This window comes from Lampetra fluviatilis, chromosome 19 (assembly GCF_964198595.1).
Source record: "Lampetra fluviatilis chromosome 19, kcLamFluv1.1, whole genome shotgun sequence".
Classification (NCBI taxonomy): Eukaryota; Metazoa; Chordata; class Hyperoartia; order Petromyzontiformes; family Petromyzontidae; genus Lampetra; species Lampetra fluviatilis.
In genome coordinates, this window is record NC_136293.1 from 4004828 (window position 1) to 4027082 (window position 22255).

At 47.2% G+C, this 22255-nt stretch overlaps 1 protein-coding gene across 1 annotated transcript in view; it reads left to right on the top strand.

The window, feature by feature from the left end:
* The window catches only part of LOC144937554 (neurobeachin-like), a 525952-nt gene that overhangs the window by 321424 nt on the left and 182273 nt on the right, over nucleotides 1-22255 (top strand). The window contains exon 13 of the mRNA XM_078864832.1: nucleotides 4150-4318. Coding sequence (XP_078720958.1) covers nucleotides 4150-4318 — 169 coding nt within the window. The remainder of the gene's footprint in view (nucleotides 1-4149; nucleotides 4319-22255) is intronic.

Genomic DNA, 22255 nt, shown 5'->3' on the forward strand with positions numbered 1-22255 from the left:
AGGGGGAGGGTTGTCTTGGCGGCACACGAACGCCTCTTGCACTTGGGAGTTAACAAGACGCTTGCCCTGCTTCAGCGTGACTATTACTGGCCGGGAATGGGAAGTGATGTGGTGCATATTCTGAAGGGGTGCGTTGAGTGCGCCAGGCGTAAACCACCGGCCGTGGCAGCTAATCCACCGCTGCAATCTATTCAGGTCTCGCGTACCAACGAGCTCGTTGCACTCGATATTTTGGGGCCCTTCCCAGTCACGCCGAGAGGGAATAAATATTTGTTAGTGGGGGTCGAATACTTTACCCGATGGCCTATGGCGTGGCCTCTCGCTAACCAGTCGGCAGCGGCTGTGACGGATGCCTTCGTCCAGGGCTATGTCCTGGACAAGGGGGCTCCCGAACGCCTGCTGACCGACCAAGGTAAAAAATTTTCGAGTAAATTGTTGCAAGAGGTGTGCGATCTGTTGGGTACCAAGAAGGTGCGTACCTCCCCGTACCACCCGCAGACTGACGGGATGGTGGAGAGACTCCACAAAACCTTGACTTCCATGCTGTGCCAGCAGGTGTGCGAGGCACATGTAGATTGGGACCTGCAGGTCCCGGGAGTCCTTGTTGCGTATAGAATGGCCCCCCATGCAGCTACGGGGTTTTCCCCATTCTATTTGATGTACGGTCGGGAAGCTGACCCGCCAATAGAAACGCAACTTGGCCTGTCCGCTCCACGAACTAATTCTAATTTGGCAGAACATATTAAGTTTAATATTCACAAGCTGACAGAGGCGAGGGAGGCCGCGCGGCTTAATTCGCGGGCTCGCCAAATTGCTAATGAACGGTTGCGGGCACGGAAGGTGTCCATGCACGAATGGAAACCAGGTGACAGGGCCTGGCTGCATTGCCCTCAGGCACCCTTGGCTACGTCGCCTAAATTGTTGAGACCGTGGAGGGGACCCGTGGAGGTCGTGCGCGTTGCACGGCCCCAGTGCGTTCAGATAAAGTGGGGAAAGCGCCGGTGGTACGTTCACCCCTCCCGACTGAAACCGTTCTCGCCTCCATATGGCCTCCCCTTGTGTCGTGATGGCCGGGCGTGTGACGTGACCGGCGACCCAGAGGGGGAAATGTCTCTGCCTGATCCACACGTATTTTCGCCTGATCTGCTCCCAGGTGTCTCGGAACTGACAGCTGCCGATCACCGGCGGCCGGATCTCCGCGGCGGGGCCGGCCCTTTCAGGCCCGTTCCGCGCCGTCTGGAGCGGCCGGAACCGCCGGACGGTCGTCAGTGTCCCGCCCCATACGATGGACCAGCCAGACGGACTCGCGCCAGGTCGTGCTACTTTGCATGACCTGCCTCGTGAGGAGTCGGGGCAGTTGGAGCGCCTCGTCACTGCGTGTAGTCGCAGGGACGTGGGGCGCGTTCGTTTCGAATTTGCTCGTATCGTGTTATTGTTGACTTTTCGGGTTCATTGTCAATCTGTACATAGTTATTCTTGTTGTTGTTGTTGTTGTGTTATGTTACGGGGCACACTCGGGGGGTTATGGGGTTTTTTTTTTGTTGGTTGTCGTTTTATCGTCGCGGTTGGTTGTTGTTAGCAGCCGGGCCGGCTGCGAGCTATGTGGGAGGGGGTGATGTAGTGGTGATACGCGCTGGGTGTATATGTCGTGTGCCAGCGCGTATGTACGGGTGTGTGTGTGGTGACGCGCGCTGACGGGGAGGAGCAGGCGTCAGTGCGCGGGTGGGGGTAGTGCTGCTGATTGGCTGTGTGCCGGTGACGCGCCCAGAGGGAGTGATCGGGTAGCAGCGCGGTGTGATTGGTCGGGGAGTGGAATCACGCGCTGAGCGGAACCGGATCGTAAGGATAGCGCGTGGGGATTGGGTAACTGAGGAGCGGTGCCGACGTTGAGGTCCGCATCCGCTCCGCCTCCCGGGAAGAAGGGGTATATAAGGTGATGCACAGAGGAGCAGGGGGCAGAAGTGGAACCATCTAAGAATGAAGACGAAGGTGCAGAGATAGAGCCCGGAGAGGAGAGTAATGGAGAGTAGAAGAGAGTAAGGTATAGTGTGTAGCCAGCGAGAGAGAACGGTCTACACGAGCTGAGTAATGTATAGTGTGTAGCCAGCGAGATAGAACGGTCTACACGAGCTGAGTAATGTATAGTGTGTAGCCAGCGAGATAGAACGGTCTACACGAGCTGAGTAATGTGTAGTGTGTAGCCAGCGAGAGAGAACGGTCTGCACGAGCCGAGTATGCATACGGTGTAGCCAGCGAGAGAGAAAGGTCTGCACGAGCCGAGTATGCATACGGTGTAGCCAGCGAGAGAGGTGCAAAGTCTACACGAGGCGAGTGGAGAGTGTAGCAGAGGCGCAGAGTCTACACGAGGCGAGAGAGGAGTGTAGCCGAGGCGCGGAGTCTACACGAGGCACAGAGAGCCGGCAGCACAGAATCCAGAGTCAAGAGAAGCGCATTGTGAAGAAGAGAGGCCACGCGTTGTATTGTTACAAGTCAAGATTTAATAAAAGAAGTGTGTTCCCGTCAAGGAGTTTCCTGCCGTCATTTTCCAATACTTCATCTGTATAACAGGACCCTAATAATGCAGGCAATAATTACTGCTTAAAGTACGTTTTATTCTAATTTTTATTGTTGCATTTTTCATTTTACAACTTTTAAACTTAAAAAATGTTTCCGTATGAATTGGTTTCCATTATTTATAGTTTTTACTCTTAATCTTTTGCTCAGGTAATGGTTTAGTCTTGCGCAGGAGATACCTCCTGCTATTTTCGCACTTACCTTATGTTGCTCCTTTATCCTTCGACACTTCCACGAAGATTGATGTTGTGTGCGTGCGACACGATGGATGTTAATGAGCTAGCAAGGGAAGTCAAAATAATAATTAAGTGGCTGGTCTCATGCACCATCTCATGCCAGCCACCTTCTGCTTTTACATAAGAGCGACTGGCTCCGTGAGTAATGCGAGTGTTTATTTATTTATGCAGTGACCCCTTCCTTTTCACACCATAGAATTTACAAATTAACACGTGTTTAAAGGTCAATTGTATTCAGATGCATTTGGTAGTTAATGAGGGAGGGGGTAGGGGGAGGACTTTTGCGATTTTAACAGTATGCCCTCTGTTTGCAGAGCCTCTTCAAATACAGATAAATGTATATATGCATATACAGGGTGCTTCAAAAGAAATGTGAACACTTAGAGAATTTGCAACAATACTACAAGAAATGTGCCTCTGGGCTCTGGAGACCACTTGGAGAAGATTCCAGGCACGTGTTGACAATGATGGCGAACAAGTGGAGACTGACTTTTTGAAGCAATTAACATAGATTTGTTATCATGTTATAGTGTATTATCCGTTCTTTTTTCATTAAAAACAATAGTCCCATATAAGTGTTAACGTTTTTTTTTAACCACCCTGTAAACGTAAATACAGCGCGGGGTGAATCAAAACGACTCCGAGTGATGTAGAGCTCCGCTAAACTCCAAAAATGCAGGTAGCATAGAGACACGCAGGGGCGGTTTCTTCATTAGGGCGATTGGGCGACGCACCACCAATGTCATTCAATCACAGAGTCACGCTAGCCGTTACTGTGCCTCTGGATATAGTCCAATCTGCGTCATGCTACGTTCTGTGGAGTACCGCCTCTTTTTGGGCGATTTCACTCCGGCTGAGAATCGCCCCGAGTGGCCCCATAGACTTACATTCAAAGATGTTTTTTTTCGAAAGGCGGGCGCTGCAATGCATTCTCTATGGCTTCCGGGAGGGCTCGCACTAACGTGCTTACGCCATCATACGTAAGCACGTTTCAGTCAACAAAATTATTTGTCGCCACCTAGTGGAATCTTTAATAAAAGAAACTGAGTGGATTGTAATAATAGTGAGTATAGAAACAAACAAGATGTATTGTAAGAGTCACTTTATTTTTCATTAATATTAAAGAAGTGAAGTTGCCTTTACATGCTTAAGCTGTTAATTTATCCATTGCATGGGTGGACCTTATCCTTATCAATCATCCAGACATTTGCCCCCCCTGAGAGATTTTGCAGGAGCCACCACTGGAGACACGCACGGTCCTGCCCTTCATCTCTTCCCTGTGTCTCGTCTCTACGCAGCAGGGCGACACAGTGAAGTTGCTCTGTTTCGCTTCACACAGGTGCAGCTGTCCCTGTACACGTACCTGTCAACGGAATTCATCGGCACGGCCACCATCTACAGCACCATCCGCCGAGTGAGCACCGTGCTGCAGCTCATGCACACCCTCAAGTACTACTACTGGGTGGTCAACCCCACCGACCGCAGTGGCATCCAGCCCAAGGGCCTCGGTAGGGAGAAACGCGAGCCTGCACGAACACGTGTGCGCGCACATGTGTACGCACGAACACGCGGGCACACGGGGGCATACGCGTACACGCACATAAAACAAAGATCCCCCGTGTAGCCTTAACAGACTGTAGGGGCAAGTCCTGTTAGCGAGCACCTTTGAAGGCCGGAACGGCACACGAGGGGGTGGGTGGCCAGCACCACGCTCGGCTGCCTTTGTCTCCCCATTGACGATGTTTACACACCGCACCAGGTACTCATTCGAGACTGAGTCGACCTAGGGGAGGCCCAGGACCGGTTCAGATAATCGTCACAATGGTGTTGGCCGTGAGCGGGAATCGAACCTGGGTCGCCAGATTCATATAGCACAGCACATTGACCGCTACACTACCGCTCCCTTACATGCACACGCACACACACACACACATGCACACATGCACACACACATGCACAACAACAACCGCCATTCGCCACTAAGTGGCGGTGACATCACCACGACGCTTGTGCCAGGCCATGTGCACCTTGAGGCCACGTGAAGTGTCGAACGCCCGCTGTCAAGAGGTCACGGGGCAGACCCAGGTGCCACGGGTCGACTGACTGAGATGACCGAGATGACTGGCTGATGCACCACCTCTGCCCCCTACTGTGCCAACTTGCTGTGCTTTAGCCACCCGGCGCTCCGCTCGTTGTTGTGAGCGTCGCTCCTCCGCCCTCCGTTGTTGCTGGAGGGCGACTGCCTCCAACTGCCCAGTAGCGTCCTTCACGAGCCTCCTCCACAGATGCCGATCTTGACACCTCTGGTACCAGTCATCGGCAAGTCCACTCAGCTCCACGTCCTCCTGTACCACATCACTCCATCTCTTCTCTAGCCCGTGCCGCGCCCGTTTAGCCCCCTCAATCCGGCCGAACAAAAGCTGTCTCGGCATGCGGTGGCTGGGCATGCGGGCTACATGACCCAGCCAACGCAGCCTTGCCTGCCGGAGGAGCTCACCGATGGGACTTTGCCCATGCACACGCACTCGCACATGCACTCGCACATACACACACACATGCACACACACACATGCACACGTGCTCGGGATGTGTTCCCGATTTTTGCATCCCCAGTGCATGCACACGCATACAGGCACACACATCTCTCCGTGAGGCATGCATACAAAGTCAACATTCAGGTCAAAGTGTCCCTTTCACACTGACTTGTCTCTTTCAGGAATGATACATCAAGTTGGTAAAGAGTTAAATTGTACAGCGATGTATTATTATTTTATACAAAGAATGTTGTTTTATTGTACAGCCACGTTTTTTCCTTATTTCCCCATTATTGATATTGCTCATGATGAGGGATTGCGCAATGCATAGGGGATTGGAATCACGATCAGAAGATTATGATTTCATTTTGCGGTATGGGTTTGCTTCAGCCAATCTTCCCCCCCCCGGGCGGCAGGTTTGCACAGTGGTATCTCTTGTGCCTTGCTGTTCAGATATTTGTCACTCATGTTGCCTGCGAGTGGGAATTCAACTTGAGTCGATGTGTTCATAGCATAATGCGCTCAACACTGCGCTTACGTTCCCCATTCCTGAAGGTACGGCCAGTGTCCAACAAGCATATCGCTACATGGTCTTGAGCTCTTACATAATGGTGTACACATTAATATTCCAAGTATATGCCACGTTAAGATATTTATTTTCAGTTCAAATGAGCGGGTTGATTATCATGTCATCGTTCCTCCAAAATGCAATTTGATTTTTAAAAAAATTGTCTTACAATTTTAATGAATATTTATGGTGCACCAAATGAATGTGCCCGTCGTCACATTGAGATTGTTCATGATGAATACAAAAACAAAATGCAGCCTCAATAGAAATGGCAATTTACTTTTGGCACCAAAGGGGATTTGCCGGTAAGCACACCGAGCACGATGGGACTTTACAGAGACGGGTATTTAAATTGCGATCTGCATTCACTCAATGTGCCATCAGGTGTGAACAAAACATTCCAAAAACGCAGCTCCTACTATGCACACTTCATTCGTTTCCATTGCCAACTTCATCATTTGCGTCATTTGCTCTGGCAAGATATTAACTTCCTCGCCTGGTGCACAGCAGGTAGTCGGTTTAATTCCGACCCTGACGCCTGTATATTTGGTGTTTGCATGTCATGGTCTCCTTGTGGTGACGTGGATTTTCTCTGGGTCCTCCGGTTTTCCCCTCCACATTTAGAAACATTCGTTGGTAGTATTTGGCTGCTATATATTTCCACATGATAAGCTGCATCGTTATCAATTTGTGGCCAAGCCCCTTCTCAAAAAGAGCTTTATAGCTCAGTGGCCCTTACCTGGTACATCTTCAAAAAATGTACAACAAATATCAGTAAATATTCTTAGGTAAAAATAAAAGTGTGGCCCTGTATTTTTCTGCTCATGCCACTGCTAGTGCAAGGGCCTCCACTAAAGGGAGCCTTGCCACCCTGACTGTAGTCAATAGTAATGTTTTATCCAATGCTAGATTAAGGCCTCCCTGCGCCATCGGCATCCCGCACGGTCCAGCGATACCAAACTCCATCTTGCTACAGTGCTGCCTCTCGTCAGTCAATTCCATGGTCGCCATCCCTCTCTCTCGGCTGCGTTCCCTCTTTAGGCTGTCATTCCATAACCAGTCTTTTCCACCTGCTACCAACAATACATCTCGCCCAAGTCCACGAGTTTTCCTAAACAGCCGTGATCTTAATTTGAATCTTGATTTGAAGCTTTCGTGACTGCAGGAATCCATACTCTTTGGTTCTTTCAGTAAAGTCACGTAGGTAGAAAATAAAATAAAAATAAATCACAACGTTTCGGGCACAACACAAGATCTTAATTTTAATTTGTTCTCCGAGCCACGTGTACCCACCTATCTCTATCAGTGTAAATGCCAACATGCATATCTCCATGCGTCTTTCCATACTTTTCAGCTTTACTTCTACATTCTTTATCGAATTTCACATGTTTTTCATCCATAATGTAATGGCAGGTGACACGAACTGCATTGATACTGGTTGGTAAGTTGTTTTGCATCATCAAATTTACTTTTACAAAAACACTCAAACCTGCTCTTGCTGTTCTCTTTATTTCATAATTGTGTGATGCCCCATGGGTACTATTCACTGTGAGGACCAAAATAACGAGTACTACACATCCCTTTAATATAGGAGGGAAGTATCAAATGCAGAAATTATCTGCTCAATTGACTCATGGGCCAGCACCCTTGTCCATTGACCACTCTGAGTCAGTGGTGGAGATTCCAAATGATCGTGGCAGAGGCCGGTCTTCCATGAGACAACCGCTGGTGACCTCTTCTCACAAAGTGGTAAAGATTGTATTACTGCCTGTGGTGGGGTGACGGGCTGAATCTTTGCCCAATTGAAATTTCAACTGTCAAACCTCCAATTGTGAATCACGTTCCATAAACACAACACACCGTGCAGCCCGATTATTCTTAAAACACTTATTTTGAAACAATAAAATATTCTACTTGGGTTAATGTAATTCCTACAGAATTATTAGGACATTAATTTCTCCAAAATTTGGAGTAGAAGGCATTACACCTTTATTTTCAATTAACCGTTTTTATTTGTATAGAACTTTGACTTTTTAAGTGCGTTTTACAAGTGGCTCATGCATTTGTCATAAAAGTGCAGCGATTCAAGATTAACGAGCTGCGTAGGAGTACAGAACAGCTAACTCTCAATTATCTCTCGCAAATGCAAAGTGGTACGTCGTGTCCGTTGCAACAACGCGTCTCTTGCTTACCTACCTAGAACAGAGCACGTCGTCGTTGACGTGAAACAATCGCCCCCACGTGCCGAGATGGCTGCAGTCACTTGGGGCACAAGTCACTGACCCTTCCACGAGTGATGAGCAGTTCATCGTGGGACCAGCCGACTTTCTGAACATATGTGCCTTGGGTGATTTGGCGAGCATTGCTATTCTGCAACCTGGATAATCTGCCCACGGGTAGATTATCCAGGTTGACGTTACTGTCCAATGGCAACTCTACTCTTGCCAGTTCAAGCAAACTGTTATTCTCCTCATATATGATTTTAATTTGAGCTGCTCCCTCTGAATCATTATGATTTTCAGATGGGTTTTTTATGGCCGTGAAAACTCAATTTGCAGCTGATGTCATTGCCTTTTCAAATGTAATTGTGTCCCATTGATTATATCTAAAAATAAACCCCCAGCTGTTAATGTAGGCGGCCCTATAGCCAAATTAGCAAAATCCACAGCAATGCATGGGAGACGGTGTATGAATAACAATGGTTGCTGTGGATGTCTATGATGGAGCATATTAGCAAAGGGTGACTATGAATGAGGGTGACTAAATATGAATGAGATTTGTAGCTTGGGGTGACTAAGTACGAATTATCATGGTAGCCATAGGTAGTCCATGAAAGTGCAATTAATAGCTATGAGTGTAAATTTTGATTTAAAGCTTTTGTGACTGCAGGGATTCATATTCTTGGTTCTTTCGGTAAATTCACGTAGAAGGAAAATAATAAAATAAAATATAAAACAATAAAAATTATCACGACGTTTCGACATCAGCTGTGGATTTCACACCTGATGACGATTGCTTGTGTTGCAGTCGAAACGTCGTGAGAATTTTTATTGTTTTATATATTTTTTTATTTTATTATTTCCCTTCTACGTGACTTTACCGAAAGAACCAAGAATAGCTATGAGTGTCTTAAGTATGCAATGGAATGGATGCGAAGGATGATTACACATGCATAAGATAACAGTGATAACTGTGGGTTGTCTTAACTATGCAATGCGCAAGAGAATTGCGGGTAAGCTGTTTCCCGTGCAGCCCTCAGACTCTGGAACCCTGTTCCAGGAGATTTCAGAATCTCCTAGTCTGTGGAAATGTTTTCTTTATTGTTATTATGTTTTTTTGAGCAAAACACGAGCCCGTTTACAACCCATCGCACAAAGTCAAGTCCAGGGGTCAGCAAGTCGCGAAGAGCCATCCCGACGCAACTGAACCGTACATAGGAGATGGGGGGGGGGGGTAGTAGGAAGAGGGGGGAGGGTGGAAAGGGGCCCCTGCTGCCCCAGCTGAGTGAGGCCATCAAGACCGGGGGGTTAGGTGAAACTTTAAATGGGGGATGACGACCAGAGAAGGGAAGTATAACCAACCTAACGTGGCAAGATTAGGGTATGGGGGGGGGGAGAAACGGGAGAAATGGCAGAGGGTGGAGGGGCTAAGGGGAAGCGAGGGGGGGATAAAGAAAACAACCCAAAAGCAGCCAACGTACATGCGACGTTTGACTGTTGCTCATGTTCCTTGCCGAGTTCCTTTCCCTGTCTTCCGGCTCTCAGATCCGACTTGCTCATCTCAACCTCGCCATGAGGGGGGCACCACCTCGCCTCCAAGTCCTTCTCCTTTTCCCATCAACTTGTGGCTCAGATATTCCACATGCCCAAATGCGCAAGAAGTGTGTTATGCTACTTTTTCCATGAAGGGGAGGGGGGTGCTCGTCGTCCTTCCAATGATCCAGGGAAGGTCTTCCTACCTATTATGTTAAAGGTCCTGGAGTAGAGGTCTCGTCGCCGCACCTGGTTTCCAACCCCACAAGGGTTTCTGCAATCGTTGAGGAGAGAGAAGTTCGTGCCGCATCAGTCATTGAAATAACGCGACATTTCCAAGTGGAGTTTCGCGAAATCTGGGCAGTTGCCGGAAGGCATGGAGAGATTTGTTTGTATCATGCCCGGCAGGCAAACCCGTGGCCAGTCGGCAGTCGAGATTCTCCATAAACTTCGCCCTTTTCTCATTTGTCATGTGTGCTCTGTGCACAAAAAGTCTGTGGACATAAAAAAAAAACTCGTCTTGAATATTATGCATGTACATTTTGTTCATTCATTATTTTAGCTAATAATTATTTGGCATTTTTTTTCAGTTGCGTGAGGTTTTGTGGTGCTGAGTATTCGCCGTTGTGTCTATCGCGCTTTGAGCTCCTTGATGAAAGGTGCTTTTGCAATTTAATACATTTTATAACTAAGTTGGTATTTAAACTTGGGATTGACAGATATAAAAGTTGAATTCGCTAATGAACGTACGGATCCTACAAGCGTAAAGGTCTATGCCACAAAGCCACTGCTTACCTTTCATGTACAGTGCTCGTTTACGCACTTCAATAAAGTTGTAGCATTTCTATCACGTCCATAGAGCTTTGAAAAAGTTCTTCCCATCTGAAAAGGAAAAACAATCATCTTTTAGAGTTATTTTTGACATTGCTAGGTTTTTTTCAACAGCCCAGTATCGAAAGTTATTTCCAGTAAACAAATCTTATTGGCCCTGGTTGTTTTTTGTAGAGCCACTCATTATTTAAGAAGAAGTGACTCATGCAAGATGCATAAGATGCAGCAAGGCGAGAGACCATCTGTCCTATCTCCTGTGAAGACGCAACGGCTAAGGCCCGTGGTAGCTGTGCAGCCTCTTCAGAGTGGCCCATTTTACCATCACACAGAGAAGTAGGCGTACAGACAATCCCCGGGTTGCGGAAGACCCGACTTATGGAAATAAGACCTTACGGAAATGCTCCCATTAATCATATTTTAGAAAATGTCAATATGTGAAAATGTTTGCGTTAGTTACATACACGCGGTGAGATTGCGGATGAATACCGTGGAGTGAGGCATAAGGCGGGCAGCATTGCGGTGGTGTATAGCCACTCTGCACTCACATTGCGACATTGTTTTAATGCGTAAACCTGCCACATCGTCTCGTAGCTTTCAGTGTAACATCACCCTCAATTGCATTACCATAATGACTGGAAAGCGAGCAAGTGCTAGCACTTGGGTATGGAATTTTATCTTGATTTTGGGGGGAAATTGTTCAGTTTCCGACATATGGATCATTCGAGTTATGGATCATTCTTGGGAACCTAACTTTTACGTAACCCGGGGACTGTCTGTACTCATGTCATTCTACAGAGCCTGCATGAATTTCCTTAAATTATGCTTAAGATTGTCTAAAATCACAGATTAATTTATCTCGTATATCATTCATTTTATTGATCGAGATTAATAATTACAATAATTATAATAATTTTTAATTTGATGAATATTTAGAAAGCAAATTGCAAATGTGATCAACTCAGTAATGCTTGTGAAGAGCATCGAATGTTTACGTCCAGGAGATTTCCATCTCTTACACCTGTGACCTGTGGTTGCTTACAGCTTTCAACTCAAAATACTGATCGGGAAAATTGACTCAACCCATCAGCATTTGCCGTGTATAAAATCATTAAAGAATAATGTGAGCGGAGAAATTAAACTGAGGAAGAAGTCATATCAGTGGTTATCCCATGAGTATGCTTACTAAATACCAACTTCAATTTGTACAAATTTGGATGCTTTTCTTCAATGGAAGAGTGCCTTTAATTTAGTATAATTTCACACGTGTTGGTTTTTAATCATGAAAACTACTTGATTGCACTCACTTATTTTTACATGCACAATTAAATTTTCACATTTTGGTGCAAAATACAAGTCCAATTATAAATACCTTTGTAAAGTTTGACAACCGTGAAAAATGTACTGTAATTTTAAAGTGATGTTATCGCACTCAAACAGGTGGCAAGTGTGCTATAAATCAAGGACTCGTATTACATGTACCAATTGTTACGTAAAATGTGTTATACTAAAGTTTGCGGTAAATTGCTTCTGGTATGGAGGAGTTTAACTACAATGGATATGGATGCATTTGTCGCCATTTGCTTAAAGAATAACAATGTATTGTGCTCTTTTCATACATATGTAGTAAGCGGCTTCCGAGACGCATCGAGTAGAAGAAGGCTTCTTATTTATTAAGAGCACACTGGGCAATGCATTGTGTAACACAGCTACACATAGGCGATCCTAACATGTAGCCCCATCTCCGGCTTCGCTATGCAAGCTGTTGGACCAGCGACAGCAACGGAGAGAGTCTTCAGAAGATCAACCACGTGGTCGGAGACGAAGAGATGACAATGAGTAGCGACGCAGCCAGGACCCAGGACCCGTAACAGCCACAAACCTCTGGTTCGATCCCCCTTATATCTGTCCCGGCACGGCCAAGCTCCACCTCTGGCCACGCCCGCTTTCCAGAACCTTTGAGCTGGTTCCCGGAGCTTCTTGACTGACTCCGCCTTTCACCTTTACCCCAGATACGCCCCCCTTATAATAAGGCATTATATAATGTAGCTATGACCGTAATTACCACTCCCAGATAGCCGTCCCGGCTAACAACAATAACCAAACACACGTAAGGTAGAAAAAATTCCGCCATAACTGGAACAATGTAACAAAATTCGTTTCTGAACCATCTGCAATAAAAGGAAAGGATTCAACCAGCAACCCAGAGAGGTAAGAGAACAACGATAGGAACAGAGAGGGGAAGAAGAGAAGAAAAACATTCCTTCAATAAAACACAAGAGAGCAACCCCCTCAATCTCCACATACATACACACACAACCAACGGTGTTATTGAAATTTGAAACATTTGGACCGAATCCTCGAAGCCGGTCCGTCCATGGGAACAATCTTCATATCCTTCGCAGGTGTCGCGGCTTCTATCTCAGTAAGCAACTCCGCGCGTTTAGCGAGATCACGGGCCACGTCGGTTAGGGGTTCGGAAGCTGTGGGCGGCACAATACAGTTTTCCTGATGCACACTCTCCATTGGCGTCTCCCCCGGCTGGTCGGACACAACAGACACCGGCCGTACACAATTTGGAGATGAGGTGTCAGTCCGAGGAGGAATATGAGGCGACGGATGAACAAACCAACGGCGATGGCCAAATTGTATGCGCACGCACTGCAGCTGTTTGACTTCCACCACTTCCACAGGACCCTGCCATGGATGGTACAGTTTAGGGGACGTTCCCAATGGCACTTGTGGGCAATGCAACCATGCCCGATCCCCCACAGCCCAATGCAACTCATGGTCCTTTTGTCCCGAATTGTATTCGTTGGCCGCCTGCGCTTTGGCCGTGTTTAATTTTGCTGCTTCTGGAGCTGCCGAGACACGTTCCAGAGTAATTTCCAAGGGCGCAGGCAATCCTTTTTTTCAGACAACCACAATTGAATCTCCATAGGAAGTTCACTCTTCCTCCCGTACATGAGTAAAAAAGGCGAAAATCCAGTGGAAGCATGGGGAGCCATTCTGTACACAGCCAACACTCCCCGAACATGCAGATCCCAATTGGTTTGGGATGTGCTGACTGCCTGATTGATCATAGATGTCAGGGTTTGATGCAGCCGTTCTTCCATCCCGTCTGTCTGGGAATGGTACGGGGATGTTCAATTTTCTTAGTTCCTAGCACTTCGCAAACTTCTCGTAGCAGCTTAGAGGAAAAATTCCGCCCCTGATCCATGAGAAGCTGCTCTGGGGGGCACCTTTGTCCAACATGTATCCATGCAAAAATGCATCCGCAATAGAGGCTGCCGACTGGTCGGGCAGCGGCCAGGCCATAGGCCATCGCGAAAAATATTCAACCCCGACCAAGAGAAACTTATTCCCCCCTGTGTGGCAGGAAATGGCCTGAGGAATTTTAGTGCGACCAACTCATTGATGCACGAAACCGAGATAGACTGCAATGGAGGCTGTGACTTTCTCAACGGCGGTTTCCTACGCACACATTCCGTGCAACCCTGAATGAAATGGTGCACGTCGCCCGACATCCCTGGCCAATAATAATTGCGTTGCACCCCCCGAGTCAGCTTGCCTTGGAGGGCAGTGGAAACTATAACACGGTGATGGCAAGAACCATTCTCATCCATCATCAAAAGACCGTCCCTTAGGATCGGTCGCAGGCCGTCGAAGGGAGCGGACCCCTTTCGTCCTGCTTCTGCTTTATGCCGCAACCCCTCCCTCCCCCCCCCCCCCCCCCATTCGGCACGTGCAAGGTGCAAAACACTATCCTCCGGCACGATCTCCTCAGCAGGCTCTAATTTCTCCAGCGCCGCCATGACAGCCAAGTGCCTCACCGCTGGAGGTGTACAATGACCCGTGCCCGACTCACACGCACAACTATTGCCTAGAGACAAGCGGGACAATGCATCAGCGTTCAAATTCCGTATTCCTTTACGGTACATCACTCAGAACGAGTACTCCTGGAGAATCTCCAGCCACCGCGAGAGCTGCCTGGAGGGCTGATTTACTCCGAGGGAGTACTGAATGGTCGCATGATGAGCGAACCACAAATTCCCTGCCATAAAGATGAGGCTTATACTGTTGTATGAAATATACAATGGTCATCAGTTCCCTACGGGTGACACAATAACGCTGCTCAGCCATAGACAAGATTCTGCTACCTTACGCGACCACTCTTTCCACAGCATTTATAACCTGGAAAAAGACGGTACCTATACCCATGTTGCTAGCGTCTGTGTCAAGAATAAAGGGCAGTGATAAATCTGGGTAATCGAGTGGGGGCGCGACAGCTGAGCGTTCACGTAGAGCTATAAATTCGGTCTCTTCCTCTGACCCCCACTTGAACCTCTGATTCTTCGCAGCCATTGTAGCAAATTGTGGCACAAATTTATGGTAATACGACGCAAACCCAACGAAACTTCGGACCTACCCCACATACCTGGGGGCCTGCCAGTCCCGCACACACGCCGTTTTCTCGGTGTCCGTGGCTACCCCATTTGCACTGACAATGTGGCCTAAGTATCGCATGGAGGTTTTCAGCAAATTACATTTAGCAAACTTCAATTTAAGATTAGCCGATCGCATCCGAATGAGCACCGCTCGCAGTCGCAGGAGGTGTTCTTAAAACGTTTGGCTAAACATAATGATGTCATCTAAGTATATAAGGTATGAGTCCCACTGCAGGCCAACCAAAACAAGTTCCATCAACTGCTGAAAAGTGGCCGGGGCCGAGTGCAATCCCATCGGAAGGCAGTTAAATTGGAAGAGTCCCTGGAGCATACGGAATGTAGTTTTAGGCTTCAACGACTCGTCAAGGGGAAGTTTCCAAAACCTCATTAATAAGTCAAGAGTAGAGAAAAAACGTGCTCTGGATAATGCGTCCAGGGAATCGTCCATACGAGGGAGCGGATATGCATCGGCCACCGAGATTTTGTTAAATTTTTGAAAGTCCAAACAAAATCGAAGACTGCTATCATGTTTCTTAACGAGCACAATGAGCACTCCCCAAGGGCTGGTAGAAGTTGAAATGATATCGGCGGCTAACATCTCATCTGCACATGTTCCATCTCCAGCGGTCTCAGCCACTACGGGTTCTGACGAATGGGGCCGGCCTCCCCTGTTTCAATGCGATGTTGAAACAGGGAGGTACGGCCAATATCGAACTTATTATTACTAAACACATTCGAAAATTGGCGCAGCAGCGAACGTAATTCCCCCCGCTGCGCCGGAGACAATTGCAGGTTCTCATGACACAACACCTCCGTCCCACGTCTCGTCCTCTGTAACATCCTTTTCCACCGAGCCAACAACCTCGTCGTGCACAACACCATCACCTTCGTGGAACGCGGCTGTCGTGTGAGCCAACACTGTCCCTGCCTGAACCACAGCCATCTCCGGGCCCGCATTTTGAGCACCTGCAAAAACGGCCCCTGGTTGAGGCGGACGACTGTCTGTGCACCAACCAGTGCCAATCTCCGAGTCACCGCATTCGACGGAGTCAACAAGATGCTTGAATCAGGATCCGCTACCTGTAACCGCTTGTGATAGCACAGCGGTACCAACATCTGCGATCCTGGCAGGATTTGCACCGAGTCCTTGGCAAGAGCCTGGACCATAACATTAGCGACCGTACTCCTGTGTGGGGACCGTAAAAAAATATAGTTTGCAGCCCGACGGCATCTCCCCACAACTCTGATCAATGAGGATCTTAAGGGGCATTTTACTCAAGAAATCTATGCCCAGAAGGCAGGGCACCGCCAGCGTCCTCGAGATCAGTACCGGCACAACAACTGCAATCTCGCCAATCTCAACGCGGGCCTCTACTTGCCCTATAATTCCCATACTACCACCGTTTGCCGCAACGCACGCGTTCAGTACCGGCCGAACAAGCCTGTCCCCTGATCGGCAACAGGTCAAAAATTACGTCCGATATAATGGTAGCGGAAGCACCCGTATCAACGAACACACGCACCTCAATTCCTGGAATACAACCCGAAACCGCCGAGGCCCCCGCAGCGGCAGCGATCACCCGACATGCTAACTTTCCCCACTGTGTCCTCAGCTAGGCCACCTCTGTGTAACTCAGCCTTGCCGCCTGGTGGCAAAATTAGTGCGATGCGGGGTGGCGATGACTTCCGTAAGCCTAGATGCCTGAGATTGTGTCTGATGTGTCGCGACTCGCCTGTTGGGGTTGGGGAGCAGTCGTTGATGGAGCCGGGGACACTGGAGACATTGTCGGGGCTCGATGCAGACTCTGGCATCTCCACGTGAAGTGCCCCGGCTGTCCGCAGCGGAAGCAGGTGAGGCCCTCCGTAGCAGGCGATCCTACTCCTCGCGTGGCCTCCAGTCCCTCGTCCGCCACGGCACCTCTCCCCGTCTGCGACTCCACGTCGGGACAGCGGCTGCGACGTCCCCCTCCGCCGGCAGGTTCCCGGCTGGTTGAATCGCGGCATTCTGTGGCGACCACCCAACTGGCTCGCTGTCGCGTCCAGGTTCGGTTCCCCTGTGCACACCGCCATCTGGGACCAACGGCGCAAGTTTTCGTGGGCCTGCAGACATCGGGTGGCCCATCGGGACATCTGCTCGTTGTCGTCAATGACCAGCAAGACGACCCCCATTTCCTGTGTTAGTCCAATCATCCTTTCCATCACCAGAGAGTCCAGAGACTTCGGATCCATTGCGGAGTACACAGCCTCTCCCAGAGCCAACAACGCGCTGCGGTAGGCGAGGGGCGTCTCGGCCTCCCCTCGTCTCCAGTTCAAACATTTCTTATGGGTATCGGAAGGCGGCTCGTATACTTCGGCCATCTCGGCATATGCTTCATTGAGTGTCGTCTTCTTCCCGGCGGGTATGGCCCGAAAAACAGCGTCGTCATCTAACACCGTCGGCAGAGCTCCCAGTGCCACCTTCTCGGTCCATTTCACCGACTGGTAAGCCGCCTAGAAGTGCCAGGTGAAGACACTCCAGTAACCCCCTGCCACGACGAATTATCTGACAGGAGGCAGTCGGCGGGTTCGTTCAGTCCCCCTTCCAGCGTCGACAGCAGTAGGCGTCGTTTCCGGCAAATCACCCCCGTGTCCTAAAATGGCGTCCCCCGACCGCGCTTCTCCCGCGCTGTACATAATGGCGGCCTCTGGCCGCGTGGTCTCCACGCCACTCGTAATGGCGGCCGCTCCGTCCATGGACATTCCCGCCCACGCTTCGTCCTCCGGCGGTCGGACTTGTGTCCCCGGCGAGGTCCGTGCAGTCAGCTCCACCATCGTGGTCGCCGTCATGAGCTCCACCATCTGCGAGACCTTCGCCCTCAGGAGCTCCAACTGCTCCGACACCACGCACCATCCAATTTCAAGCTGCTGCCGCAGAGAAGCTATCGCCGGTCCCGCCCTCTCTGGCTCTGCCAATTCTTCCGCCACGGCTTCGGTAACCGGGACCATTGTCGACATCGATTTGTAAACAGGAAAATGTATTTAAACAATTCTGCCATTTTTAAATGTTACCTCGCAGTCAAAAAGCTTTTGAAATCATACATTCAGAGAACTTTCTTTGTTTATTATTGCACACCTTTTTAATAATGCCAGCCTGTACGCCATTGCGCCGAGTGCATTTACGTCAGTCGGTGTGTGTTTTGAAGATTGTCGGTCTCTTTGCAAGGCAGAAATGGAAAAAACCCACCAAGTACACAGGCATGGGATAGAGACAAAACAGGTCAGGCTTGAACCAACGACCTCCTGCATACCAGGCGAGGTTTTCAACATCTCGGCACCATGATGAGATATTAAATCTGCACAACATTCACAGCACGTTTAATAATTATTATCAGTCGGCACCACACTAAATGTCCATGCCATGATGGGCAGTGGTCCTCTTTCATAAAGTGGTTATATATTGTGACCATCTTCAAATCTAGGGCACCTTCCTGACAAGCGGACAGTAAGTAAAACAACATGTGTTGGCAACTGACAGTTAAGCTAGTGACATAATTTAACTCGAACGATTTGTAGGAGAGTCAGAAGATGGCAACATAAATGCACTGGCCAAAAACAAGTATTTTTGGAATTGTTCACCAAAGTCTTGAAGTTGTTGTCGCATCTACTTTGTTTCAGCATGGCTAGTGGGGCTTTACAGGGATAATGATGTCTCATGACCTGTGACATTGAAAAGGCACATTTTGAAGTACATATAAAGTTATAGGAACATACTGCATCTGTCATTGGTAATAGGTTTAACTATTGTAGTTGGTTACAATTCTAAAGGATTTAAACATTTTAGAAATCCGTTTATTTACTATAGATGTTGTATTAGAGTTGCCATTGAGGGATGAATTTATCTTTAATATAATCGAAACATGTTTAGTATAAAAACAATCGTGTCATTTAAGTTGTCTAAAAAGTGTTGTATTTTTTATATCATCACTGTGAAACAACCAGGAGGATGTTGTAAATGAGCGAGAAACATCCGTGCAACTTGTTGAACTAACTCCGCAAAGGCATTCTTAGTCGGTTCGCAGCCACCAGAGTTTGCTTCCCAGCAACTAATAAGATCGGTGACGAGTGGTAACCCGAACCTGTCCCGCTCCTCCCCTCGGTCAACTCTGCCTTAAATGAGTACCTGGTATTATGGGTAAACGTGAGCAACTAGAGGGACGAAGGTGACCAGCCATGGAGTTGGACAAACTACCCCCATCCTCATGGGCTCTGCCGGCCTTAATCACAGTTTAGTCAGTGTTCATTTGGTATATTAGCTCTCCCAGCTGTGTGGAGACCTAGTAATATGTGTCCTGTGAAAGGAGAATAATATTCTAAGAGATGTATACGATGAGGATTGTTATATGCTGTTGAGGGTTGGAATCCGAGACTTAAATATCAATCAGCTTGGAATCGGATGTGGGTTGTGATTGCATCAGAGCTGAACCAATGTCCGTACGTTGACTATGACAGAGATATGTTTTTGTCTTCAGGATACTACGTGACTCTGAAAGGACTTAACTGATACCATTTTTTCTTATACTTGTGGAAACATTGGCAGAAACTGCCTTTTTGCCAACATTTTATTAGTCTCTTGGTAATTTGCCAAGACATTATGTTGCTAAAATAATGTTTTGTTTGGTGCCCCCTCCAGTTCAAATAATAACCAGTTTGCTTGTTCAACTTTTGTTTAACCAGGTTGCAACTCTAGAGACCAGGATAGCATCATTTGCAAGAGTGACCTCCTGGGTCACCAAAATAACGAAAAAAAGCAAATAAAACATTAGATAAAATACGAAGCCACTGTATCACTTGAGGAATTGGAGGTGTTGCAAACATAAAAAAAATTGCTGCAGTATAATATTGAGCAACAGATATAGATTGAGGGTAGTATTACAGTACCTATCTAAAGAAACAGGGCTATTTGTCAAAAGATTAGCCTTTTGAAGTGTAACCATGTTATGACTGTAGGAAGATGTTATGGCGCACTCTGGACATTGCTATCAGGTACAAACGTGCTGCAATAATGTATGGAAGTGGATGGGATGTGGAAGAGAAGATAACGCTAATAAGCATATGGGAATTTCCACATTAATGGAATGACAAGATCAATGCAGGCATACTGGGCACATTGATGGAGTAGGCTGTTATGAATCGCACAAACCTGCTGTGTTAGGAACATTCAGAAATTGTAAAAGAAAAACGACACACCAAAAAAGCTTTGCGATTGTCACAGATTGTGTCGTGTACTGGAATTCCATTGTCATGCATTAGACGATATGTGCACTTTACAGCTGGTAAAATTGGAGGCGTTAGATTTGGCTCATCCACCACAGTGACCCCATCTCATTGCGTTCCAAGGGTGCAGAGCTTCCACAGGAATCGACTGTAAGCAGGTTATTTTTTTTAAAGTACCGCATATAACCCGCGGGGTAGACCACTTTTTACAAACAAAACAAGACCCTGTGGGGTATATGGAGGTGCGGGCTATCCCAAAAATATTTTACACGTCTGACATGTCATAACTCGTTTAATTGTTTCATGGTAGGACTATCCACTATGCAACACTTACCTTTGACTAACGCACTGCTGAATAAACCACTCACACTAAAATTGCACATGTTATGACGTTTTAAATTATTCGAATTGTTTGTACAATGAAACGACAATGTTTGAAGTGGGCGCACTTTGTTTACCGTAATACTTTCAGTAGTTGTAGGGGGGTGCGAATGTTTCAGCTGAGGCTATGGATTGCACAATGGGAAGGGCCTTAACAAGCGTCTACCAGACGCGGAATCAGAATTTCGGAGTCACTTCGGCCGCTGCTATTAGCTGAGCACTATACAGTCGCGACCATGAGCTTTGTTTCAAAGTACCAATGGCTTTATTGCCAGGAGGCAATGTCGTTACCGTAGTGACGCTATTTCCTGTGCTGTGCGCAATCTACCAGTGCTAAAACTGTACAGGGGTAACTACTGATCCAGTAGCTGTAATATGATGAGGTCGAATGCTGGTAAGCCTAACAGTACGCTTACTTATGATACTTATCTACCAGTTATGTGTTACTTATTTATTGGATATTTACTTTTGTTAATTTTTTACCGTTTTAAGTTAACTCGTTTCTGGTTAGTTTGTTTTATTTCTGCACGTTATGATTTTAACATTAACAATTGATAGTGGAATGTATTACAAATGTAAACTTTGTATTAATATGATGGAATTAAGCTGCGGTAACGACGTTAAATATATGAATGCATCCGGGGTATATGGAGGTGCGGGCTATCTGAAATTTGTTTTACACGAAACGCTATTTTTGCGGGGTATATGCGTCTGCGGGTTATATGCGTATGCCGCCTTTTTGCGGGAAAATACGGTACTGACACCAAATTTCAGTATAATGAGGTCTTTTTCCGTCGGTGATCGCTGACTTTGAGGCAGTTTGCATAGCTCGAATAAAAACAACCTTTTCATCGCCGTTCGCGATGACTTCATAATCATCATCAGCCATTGTCTATCCACCGCTGGATGAAGGCCTTCACGATGCTGTAACGAACCCTCAGTCCTGCGATGCCACAATCCACTCCTGCATGTGAACTTATCTCACCACCCCCATCTCTATTGTGGATCATCTTGATTTCTAACAGAAGATGTACAATGCACGGTAATATTTTTGGAATGGCCCATCTTTTAGGGCAGAATAATGGTAATCAGGTTGCCTTGCAGTTGCACTTCATCAAATCGTTTCCAGGAAATTCAGGAAAATTTTAAGACGTTTGCTTTTTTTTCCACACTCAGATATACTGTATAACAAGCAAACACCACAAGTGAACGACTTAATTGGTGTGAATGAAAATATAGGTAGATTCGTGAATTTGAGACTACTCAGCCGGATCATGAGATGCCAAGAGACAACATCCTGTTGTGGATGCTGCGTTTGAATTTGGCTTAGCCAGCTGCCGTTAAGTTATCCCATTCACACCCGGGCTATTTGCAAATGTATTAATGTCGGTTGCCAACACGTATGTTCACACCATCGCCTGTTATTTTTATAGCCTCAAGCATGTTATGAGATTGTTTGTTTACATTGTGATGGGTTTTTTTTGTCTTTCACAAACGTCTTATTTTTGGAAACCCACTGCACAGATGTTGAAGTGTGCAGCTTCCATGGTAATTGCAGGGTGAATGGTTTTGGTAATGCGGTATTGATGTTTAATACGTAGCCTTTCGCGACCAATATCATCCATATTAGTGGTTCTTTCGGTAAAGTCACGTAGAAGGGAAATAATAAAATAATGCAAAT